Below are 10,872 nucleotides of genomic sequence, written 5' to 3'. Positions count from 1 at the left end.
TGAAAGGTTATATTTAAGACCTTTTTGACATAAAATAGAACCTGTGTAGGTCACAGTAATTTCTTGGTTTGCCACAGTGTCCACAGATGGTTTTTTTTTTCAACACAAGCTTCCCTCCCCCAGCAGTTTCTGCACAGAGCTAAAACCATCCGTTTGCTGCTCGCTTTAGACAACTGATCTGTTCCTTCTTAAAAATCTGAGAGTGGAGGTGGGGGAAGGAGAGCTCCCCCCATTACTTGTCTGGAGGAAGCACAAGGAGGAGTCTTACCTGTGCCTGTAAAGCAGACCAGCCTCAACAGCCCACAGAGGGGAAACCATCAACCTCCCACTCTGAATTGCTCTGGAGGAACGTGCTCAGCCACTGGGAGTGACTGGGCCACAGACAGTGCAGTGCTTGAAAGCAGACACTTCAACTGTTCTTCCCCCATCTCATCCCCTCTGCCTCCTCAGCTGGGGCACCCATCAGAATTTTTCTGTCCCAAAGTTGAAGTGTTTCTCCTTGACATCATCCAGGCCACCCAGGGACACTGCTGGTGTCTGGGCTGTGTTTCTCATACTGCTGGGACAAAGCTTACTGTCTGAGCTCCACCTTGGTTGATGGTTCTGTAATTCTATAGCTACGTGTCTTACTGCTGCACCAAACACACCAGTTACTACAGAAAACAGGTAACTGCTCTCAGCTGTGGCTGTAGCTGCTGTCCCTGGAACATGGGGACTTCCTTGTGCAAGGCAGCGACGTGCAGCCAGGACTACTGCTCTGTAAAGGAGCAGCAATGAAGAATTTCTCATCCCAGGCTTTCACCAGCAGGACTTACTTACCTCTCCCTTCATTCCAATTTCACTGTATGCCTCGCCCATCTTGTCCTTCTGCAGGGACTGCAAGCAGAGAGTGGGGGGAAGAGTCAGTGTGTTACTAGGAAGGCCAAGCCAGCCCCTGGGTGACTGCACTTCAAACCTGTGCTCCGGGGCTGCCTTGCCTTTAGAGCTTCAATACATTCCAGAGAAGAAGGGACAGTGGTGGGACTTGATGTGCTACACATGATAAAATCCGCTTAGCATATCAATACCACCTCATCTCAAACACTTAAATTAATATAACTCTACCCTCAACCTCAGTTATCATCTAGACTGGTGCCAGATACTACCATCAAAGCCCTCCAAAGAAAAGCTTTAAGCAGCATTTGTTCAGGAGACAAACCCAAACATGCAAAGGGAAATCTTAACACAGGAAGATGAAGGTTAAGAAGGAGGAGCTCTTCCTTCCTCCCTCCCTCCATCCAGGGAAGCAGTTCCCAAACGCTTACCACCAGCTGCAATCAGAGCGTCGGATTCAATAGTGATGAAGGCCAGTCTTGGAAACAAGCTCATGACTCAGCAAGCACTGAACACCCAGAAATACCCAAGTTCAGACATGAGCTTTCGCATTCATCTGTCTATCCTTTAGCACACAGACCACCACATTTAGCCCGAGTTAAATCAATTCAATCAAGAGGCTCCTAAGCAGCCACTCTCAAATACACCAGCATTTGGCCTTTGTCAGAGAGCAGTCAGAGAGACTGGAGAACAAGAACATAAACTACTGCAGCACCAGCCACATGGAAGGAAGGTTGGTGAGTCACTCATGGCTACCATCAAGAGATGAGCAGGTATCTCGATCCAAATTCTCTTCCCCACCTGCCCATGTTTTTCTTCTATCAATCATGAAGAAGGGAGCAGAAATTTTCTGGCAAAAAAGGGCAGGGAGTAAAGAAGAAAAGTCTTTGAAAGCAGCTGTTAACTTTGAACCAAAGCTGAAATTGAGTGGGGGGGGGCGGGAAAAGTCTCCTATGAAACAGAAACTCCTATTTCCAGCCATCCCTCCCTCTCCTCTCCCTCTGGCTCTCTCTACTCACAGTGTAGACGGTGTCCTGAGGGTTCCTTCTTCTCTGCTGTAAAACAAAAGAAGAAAGTTGCCCACGTGTTGCACTACCAACATCCCCCATGACCTTCTACGTGCCTGTGCATTTGCTCTAAGGACGTGCTGTACCCGTTACAGCCCATCTCACCTCTACCCATAAGGTTCTGTTAAAACAACCTGTTCTCTGGAAAATTAATTTAATTTTAATAATTGATCAAACTCTGCCCAATCCCTACAGCTGTCACCTGCAGGCAAGCCCCACACGCTGATGCAGAAGGTTTCCCCTCCCTTTTCCTTTGCAGCAGAAAACAGTTGTTTTGGCTTCTGCTTTACTTTGTTGGCACTGGTTTGGTTGCATCACGTGCAGCGAGCTCTGGTGAAACACCCACTCCTGCCTTGCCTGCTCCACATCCGCCCCACGGCTGGGTGGCACTTCCTACTCTGGGTGGCTACAAGCTCTCAGCAAAATGACGGGGGGCACGAGGGGCAAAGATCAAAGGGGAAGGGGGAAGGTTTACTCTTCTCCTCACCACGCTGCCAGCCGCCTGAGTTACTGCACAGATTTTGCTGTTTTTCTCTCCAGGAAGGCACTGGTGCTTAGCAAATGTGTGATGAATGCCTGTGTGTCTGAACAGCGGTGAGACATGAGAAGGAAGGAAACAGATTAAAAGAAAAAAGGTGCCTGTGTGGGAGGAAGTTACCTGGTGTCTCCCGCCCAGCTCAGGGTCTGCACCTCGCTTTCCCCCCAGAACATCATATTCATCTCTGTGTCCACGAGACAGTTTCTGAAATGAGAAAGCAAGGACGTTATGATTGTGAGAAAACAGATCTTGACTTAGCACAGGAAAAGAAAAGGAACCCAGTTTGGTGTCCATGAGTATTAGCAAAGCTAGAAATTATTTTACCCCTTAATGTAACTGCCAACAAGAATGTCTATGATTAAGCCACGGAAAGGACAAGTGGTTTGTGCAGCACAAAACTGCCGCCCAATGCATCGAGAACCTGTCTTAAGTAGAAATGAGCTGAAAACGAGAGCAGGCAAGGCGAGGGACTCTGACTTTCACGCTTTCTCTCCCCCTGGTGGGTGAGGATCCATGTTCTTCCAGAACAGGTTGTCTAAATTTGCATCAAGTGGCTGTAGAAATTCTATGCGCAACACATTTCTTATCTGGGAAAGATACAATGGAAAAGGGCAAAGGGGAGATTTGAGGTCAGAATAACACAGCTGACAGAGTGCTACTGAAAAGGTGACAGGTAACACTTCTTAGACTGAAAAAAAAAAAAGCATTAGTGTTCATACATTACACAGTTAAACAGCAGAGCTCATCACAGGATGTGGCTCTGGTCAAAGGCGTGAGAGGAAAAAAAATAAAAGACAAGTAGACATGTAAAAAGAGCAAGAGTTTAATACTGCCATGAGTGAGCAATTTATCTAGGAAGGACGGGCAGGATCTTGTCTCTGTCCTCCCGCTGCCTGAGGAGCCACCTGGTGCTGGCTACCATCAGGGCACAGTGGACAAGGTATGATCTGGTACAACAGGTCTCATACTGTGAGGCAACAGGAAAGCTCAGGGGGACAGAGACAGCCGGGCTGCGATGACTTGGGCTCCACACACACGATGATACAAGAACTACAGTAGCCCAGAGTCAGCAGCACAGCATTCCGGGGTGTTTCCAGCCCACACCACATAACACCAGCAACCTGGGTGGGGTGGGCCTGTGAGTCGCCCGAGGAACAGCGATCAGCAAGGGCTGCAAGCCAACTGCAGAGGGCTGGCTGTGAAGTTGGGCTGTGAACATCACCAGTGGCTGCACACACACAGAGCTCTCAAGGACTTGTTACATGGGGCAGCACACCCAGCGCTGCCTCCAAAATGGTCTGGGTTCCTGGAATACCTTCAGATCCATGGATCAAATATGCCTATCTAGCATCCAGCCAGACAAGTAACAACAGAAGCTGCCCTTGTCAGGTTTCATTTTCCCTCCTTAGAGCTGCTGTGCTGCACAGTTGGGTTTATCGCTTTCATTAGCTGAGTCATCAAGTTTTTTCTGATCCACCACAGGGAATTCAATAAGTGTCCAAAAAGGTCTGTCTGGGTAGCAGATTTGAAAACAAACAAACAAAACAGTAGTTACTTACATTATACACATCATCCTGGCCTGGCTGCAGCTGTGGTTCAGAGGCCTGGCTAAGCTGGAAGAGAAAGCAGAGCTCTCAGAGCAGGTACATGTCTGGAAACATCCATGCCTCCATCACAGTACGTTATCTCCTTCCATGGAAGGGCACTAAAGCCACCAAGTGTCTCCCTAGATGCTGAAGAGCTGCTAGATGGTAACAACAGCCCATCAAGTTCTGTCCATCCTGTTCCCCTGACTCCTCTCCTGTGGTTTTTGGAGTTATATCATTTGCATCATCACACTCATACTATTAAAGGTGTCTGACTTCTTGAGAGGTTTGAATATATCCTTCACAAACTTGGCATTTACCCTGAATTTGCTGTATATCCCCTTCACTCTTTCTAATGACAAAGCAGCAGAAAAAAAACACATCACTATTGACCAGGCATTTCCCAGCTACAATATCCAGAATCTCTGACTGCACCCATAAGTGTATCACCAAAATACTCTCTCCCCTCCACTCATGAGCCACCAGAAAGAACTCTCACAGAGAGCTCAGGCTGGCATTGGAAAAGGAAGAAAATAAAAAAACAGAAAAGATTTAAAAAAACCCCAAAGTCTTAGAATTAAGAGACATGCTTCCTCTCCACCCCCCAGTTTCCAGCTGAGCCCAACTTGTTTCCACCACCAAAGCCAAGTGCATCAGTGTTTGGATGGACTGACCTTTGCTTTCACAAAAAGGGCTGTCATGACGACTGCGTAAATGAAGAGGAATCCATCCAGTAGGTAGCAGAGCCTTGGGTCTGTCAGTCCAAGAACTGGGACAGCATCTGTACAGGAACATCAGACACATCAACAAACAAGGCCATTTGTAGCACTGTGTGCTTGCTTGATGGTATAAATGTGGAAGTGCTGCATGGTGCTTCATGAAGAAATAGCCAGTGTGAGGGCAAGTCTGTCCATTTGCAAAGGAGATGGAAATCCAGATGAGAATCACGGGATTAATCAAGCTGGAAGGGATCACTGCAGGTCCAACCTTCTATCTAAACAGGTTCTGTTAGACCAGGCTGTCCAGGACCTCAGCCAGCTGAGGCAGAGTATCTTCAAGGATGGAAATGTTTGCAACCTCCCTCAACCAATACAGGACATTTTACACAGAGTTTCCCACCCAGAGAGTCCTGAAGATGCATCTCCTGCATCCCAGGTTATGTATTGTAATTGTAAAGCTACTCTGTCTTCTCTGTGAGGGTTCTCTTGGCCTCCCAGTTTGGGAAAGTTGGAGACCAGAAGAAAACTATGGGCAGGAGAGACAGACTTTTAACCCCAGATGTCAGGACTCATCCATGAGATACCCTGATGTGCTTTCTGTTTGAGAGGGAGGTTTTAAACCCAAATTCCCTGCACAGGAACCCCAACTGGCTGCCTCTTGTTGGATGGATCGCCCCCAGAAGAGTTTTAATTTTTATTTGTTTTTAAAAGAAGAGCTAAAACTTTTCTGAGGGAGAAAAATGTACTGCTATCCTAACTGAGACCTCAATAAAATTGTTACTCAGCAGATGTTGATCTTCATTTCCTAGTCAACATTGTGTATCTTGATACCCTGACCGCATCACGCAGGGCTCAGTGATATTGTTGGTTTTCAGCAGCTAAAAGGGATGAAACTGCCCCTGTATCAGTTCGTAAACATGCAGTAAGTTCAGAAATGTAGCTAAAAAAAAATCAAAGCAATTCAGGTCAAGAAGCCCAAGTAACTATAGATCAAATACGGAGCTCCAGGTCCATTCCCAAAGGAAAAGCTGTATTGCACAGTTATTTTTAAAAAAAAAAATCACTTACAAATGAATCTGAGATGTGCTTTATACAAAGAATTGGAGGGAGTTCAAAAGAGAGACAGAAGAATGATCAAGAGCCTGTGAAGCCCTTCAATGAAGACAAATTGAAAAGAATTGGTATGATTCATCTCCTTCCTAAGGTGAACAAAGTATGGGGATTGGTATTAACCACGTGTGATGGAGGGTAGTTGAACGGCTCAGTGCAGCACTTCAAGGTGCTGAGTTGAGAGCAGGACCATTCTGCAGGCTGGGGTTCCTCCCTGGCCCATCAGGCCACGCTGACGATGGCATTAGAAGAACCTTGCCGATGATATTCGGGCAGTACGCGCTCAGCACCGTGAGGAAGTCTCCTTCGCAGATATAAAGTTAATGATGATGGCCTGTGGCGCTGCTGGAGTGTGCAATTGGTATAAAACACGACTGAAAAGCTGTGCCTGGATACTTGGGAATGTAATTGTAAATTCTCAAGCAGATGGGGATACGATCCCCATCCCTGCTGAGAGCCTAAAACAGCCAGGAAAAAAAAAACAATCAACAAAACAACTCCACATTTCCAAACAGTAATTTGTTCGCTTATCTGAACTAGGAGTACATTCATTTTTTTTTAAATTACGTGTTTAGCAACAAATCCATGGAAATAAATTAAGATTCTAGGTGGTTTTCCTTCTTCCTCTCCTATTTCTATTATTTTAAAAAATAAGGTCCAAAGCACTTTATAAACAATAAACTTTACCGTATTTTTTTCAGGATTATAAAATCTCACATTCATGGAGTAAATAGAGACAGAGAGATTGAGTTATTTGCCCAACATTGTATATTAAACCAACAAACAAGCTGAGATGAGCTTCCTAGAGTTTCTCTTCTAAACAGTCACAGGACAATATTTTACGCCAGAGTTGGTTCAACACAAAACCAGTCTGAATCACACTCGAGTCGGGAGCTAAATCCCAGCACTGGGGAACACAGCTCTATGGCATCCAGAGGCAACTGGTTTCCAGCAGCAGTTCAGCTGCTTTCATGAAGTGCAGCATTCTGCCTCAGCGTGCCCTGGCCTCGAGCTGGATGTATCCAGAAGCAGCTCAGGGTTTTCCAGATCAGAAACACTGTGTGAGGAAGGTTAGCAGCTGAGCACAGAGCCAGGAAGCCTGTGGGTATCTGAGATGCTGCTGAAGAAGGCTTTGGGGATCCTGGCCATGACCCCTCTCTTCCTGTACCAGAGCAGGGCACGTTCACACTGTCACCTTAAGTCCAGTATTTCTCCAGCTCTAATAAACTCCTCAGACCAGGAGAAGATTGAGGAGGAGACAAGGAGGACTATGGAGGAGAAGCCAAGAGAGCAGGGGACTTGGCTGTAGCTCCGTGTCAGCTGTGGTCAACCTTGGCTGACTCTGCAGAGTTTCCCCATCTGAGGGTGGCTTATCTGGGGCAGCCTGGCCTCCAGCACCCCAGGTAATGGATTAAAGCTGTTCAATGAGGGCAATCCTGCTCGACATAGTCTGGCTGTGGTAGTTCCTGGAAAAATATGTCTTGAGACAATGATAAAGTCCAATACTTAGAAACAAATCAAGGAAATTAATTAGTTCATGTCTTTTCCTTCCTTAATATGTTTGATTTTTGTATTCTTTAAAAAAAAGGGGGGTTATTTCTAAATAACCTTTGCAACAGCTTTCCAGATTAGAAAGTGAGAGAGAAAAAAAGACTAAAGGTACAAAGACTGTTGAAACAAAGGTCAAAGAGATACGAAGGGTAATGAACAAGTAGCAGTTAAAACAGCATCCATGCATGTGAACAGGATGGCTTTAGGTTTTTAAATCGCTGGAGAGGTGGTTAATGTCTCTTCAATATTATGCAGCAACAGAAGGCCAGTCCCTCAGGCACCACCAGAATGTACTCCCTGCCCCCCATCAGCCCTGAGCCGTGCTTTGGGGGGGCTGAGGCCAAGGTCTCACACTGCAGTGGATGGGCTGATGATGGGATCTGGGCAGAGCCAAGCCTGCCAGGCTTGAGGGAGCAGTCACACTCAGCTGCCTCGTGCAGAGCAAAGCACAAATAATAAACATTTCACTGATAATTCCCACTCTATTAACCTTACAGATTACCCAGTGCCTCCTGCGAGTTGCACAGCATCTTCTCAGTGTTCATACACCAGTGTTTCATCAGGCCAGTAAAATACAGCAGGGTTTTAAAGCGAGGTGCCTTAAGTCCAGGCACGTGGCACAGCTCGTGTCAAGCCACAGGCTGGCGGGGAATACAGGTACCTTGCATTGGAAATGGTGTCAAGCTTAGTGCTTAAACCTGGCTCAGACAAACAGCATCTCTCTCTCTCTCTCTCTCTCTCTCTCTCTCTCCAGGCATCAAGAAGGAGTTGAGTCACAAGCTGACATCTAGTTGACAAATACACAAGGGTTTAAGGATGAGGTCAAAGTGGTGCTCTTGCTGGGGAGGGAAGCAAACTCTGAAGGAACAACAATGAGAAAGTTTGCACTTACTCTTGCTCACCACATGCTCCAATGCAAGGAGATGCACAGTTAGATCTCCCATTGCACATTTACTCATGGACTACTGGGGTGTTAAGGAAAACCAGAAACAAACTATGGAACTTACAGCATTAGGTAATTACCTTCTTTTAAGGAGTTTGTAGAGGAGAAGCTATGGAAAGGTTTGCACAAGGAGCTGACACAGGCTGAGTAAGGACTGGCAGAGCCACAGCAGACGAGGCAGCAGGAAAGGAGTCAGTAAGGAGAGCACTGCTGCATTTCATGACAAGGTTGCCAGCCCTTCTCAATCCCAAACCCCAGCTGCCTGCCACCACATTTGGGACTCTTCCCCAAGCTGTGCTTCTGCCGCTGAGAAGTTTCTCCCCAGCACCTCCTCCTTCCAAAGCCCCGGCTTTCCTTCCCCTCTTCTTCTCTCCTCCCACCTGCCCTCCCCTATGCCCGGACAGGAAGATGTGGCAGGGGAGGGTGAGGTTGGCCATGAGGAAAAGGTTCTTGAGGCAGAGGGTGGTGGAGCACTGGAACAGGCTCCCCAGGGAGGTGCTCATGGCACCAAGCCTGACAAGATGCCAGAAGCATTTGGCCAACATGTGCCCTCAGGGACATGGTCTGAATGTTGGGCTTGTCCTGTGCAGGGACAGGAGTTGGACTGGATGATCCTTGTGGGTCCCTTCCCACTCAACATTCTGTGATTCTATGACAAGTGCTGGACCCCGGCTGGCACATCACCCTCCTCCTGCTCCACACGCACACCCCAGAGCAGCGCTGCCAGTGCCCCCGCAACAACACCCTGTGACCTTTGAATTTTAAAGTATTGGGGAGAAAATAAAAAAAATAATTAAAAAAAAGCAATTCACACCAACTGCTAGTGACGAGCAAGTGAGGAAAAAACCCCCTCTAGCCACAGACCAACAGCAACCCCGGTAGCCAAAGCAGAGGAAGCCCGTGGGCCGGGGGGGAGGCCGTGCTGTGGGCACCCGCCTCGAGAGGCTGCGTGGCAGCCAGCCCTGTGCCCTGCGGTTTCGGGGAGCAGTTTCAACCCCTGGGCTCAGGCTCAGCACCACCTCTCCTGCACGTGTCCGTGGGTTTATCTCCAGGCACCTGCCCACCCATTGCCTGCCCACGCTGCTGGCTGCTACCCTGCTCCGGGCTGGGAGAGAGCCAGGGAGCCCCAACACCTACGTCCCTGTTAGAAAATAAGTAAACTCCTATTTTTAGTTGTAACAAAACATTTGTAGTTTAGCCTTGAGTAAGTACCAAGGGGCCCACCGTCTTTAGCCTGTGCAAGTCCAGTTACTCTGTATAAACTACGCAGGCCTGACTAACAACTATGTCCTTGAGAAAGAGCTAAAAGGAGAACATCCTGCCTCAGAAGGCACCAAAAGCTGGATGAGAAGCCTGAGAAGGATGAAATAAGCAAGAACCTACAGAAACTGGGGAAAGGCAAATATGGCCGGGGGAGATCATGACCACCAACTCAATTAGAGACTGACCAGACTGACCCCCACCCTGTATCAGGGCATTTTTTATATACTCTACTCTTAAAAGCTAAGAGAGAGAAGTTTAAGCTAATCAGAAAGTAGAATAGCAATGCATATGTACAGTGGGTGGAACAAGCTCATCTATTATGTATAAAAGTGTAAAGTTTTACAAACTCTGAGTGCTAGATTTGCAGTGATAGAGCACCCAGCACTGTGCTCTTTAACACACAACCCATGTTAAGGAGTTTTATTCTGATTTCGGTGACATCCTGACAGATCCACCCTGCTCCAAAACACGGCACGATCGGTGAATGCTGCACCCCGAGACTGCCCGGGGCTTGGTCCACAGGGCTGGTCCCCAATGTCAGCTCAATGAAGCCAGTCCCAGCGGGGAGCTGCTGAAATGAATCACTGAAACACGGCCTGGACCCTTGAAACACACTAGGTTTTTTTGTTTGGTTGGTTTTTTTAATAGGATTTTCCCCCTTGGACATTTTTACTGCGCATCTGGATTGAGTTAGACCATGATTCCTGGTAATAGTTTAAGAAATACAGACTGTAAAAGCTGAACTACATATAAATTCAGATCAAATCTATCCACTATAAAATTTTCTCTCTCCCATGGCCCTCATTAAGTGATTCACTTCAGAGTTTTATTTTTAGGGGTTACCAAAATTCAGTAACATGGTTATAAATGAAGAGTTTTATCTTCCCTAAAACTGAGTTTCTCAGTGAAGCCCATGTAAAGCAATCCCAGCACCAGAGATTTGTTGATGCAACTGCAGGTACATACGAAAGTGTTGGAAGGCAGAAACTGTAGAGCTTTCTCCCAACAGCCAAGAGCTGCCACAGCTACACGCCGGGGTGAAGCAGGCAGCGTTCCTCAGACACCAACATCCTCCACCGGCAGCGATCCGAGGCACTCACGGTCACTGCACACAATTCACCTCACTTCTACCCCTTATCTTCCAAAAACCTCTTTATTTCTTTATATTTATAGATGTCTATGGTTTTTACTCATGGATATAAATAATAAACAAACCTCAGAC

General features: G+C 47.0%; 1 protein-coding gene across 1 annotated transcript in view; it reads right to left on the bottom strand.

Annotated features, from left to right (window-relative positions):
* LOC104529189 (T-cell surface glycoprotein CD3 zeta chain) overlaps positions 1–10,317 on the bottom strand; it is an 18,471-nt gene extending 8,154 nt beyond the window's left edge. The window contains exons 1-6 of the mRNA XM_029086327.1: positions 10,203–10,317; positions 4,739–4,845; positions 4,038–4,091; positions 2,599–2,682; positions 1,893–1,928; positions 820–876 (exon numbers count right to left, since the gene is read on the bottom strand). Coding sequence (XP_028942160.1) covers positions 820–876; positions 1,893–1,928; positions 2,599–2,682; positions 4,038–4,091; positions 4,739–4,845; positions 10,203–10,317 — 453 coding nt within the window. The remainder of the gene's footprint in view (positions 1–819; positions 877–1,892; positions 1,929–2,598; positions 2,683–4,037; positions 4,092–4,738; positions 4,846–10,202) is intronic.
* Between the last annotated feature and the right edge of the window lie 555 nt (positions 10,318–10,872).

The sequence above is a fragment of the Antrostomus carolinensis genome, unplaced genomic scaffold, assembly GCF_000700745.2.
Source record: "Antrostomus carolinensis isolate BGI_N321 unplaced genomic scaffold, ASM70074v2 scaffold7138, whole genome shotgun sequence".
NCBI classification, from domain to species: domain Eukaryota; kingdom Metazoa; phylum Chordata; class Aves; order Caprimulgiformes; family Caprimulgidae; genus Antrostomus; species Antrostomus carolinensis.
The sequence above is the reverse complement of the archived record's forward strand: the minus strand, read 5'-3'. Positions and strand labels throughout refer to the sequence as shown.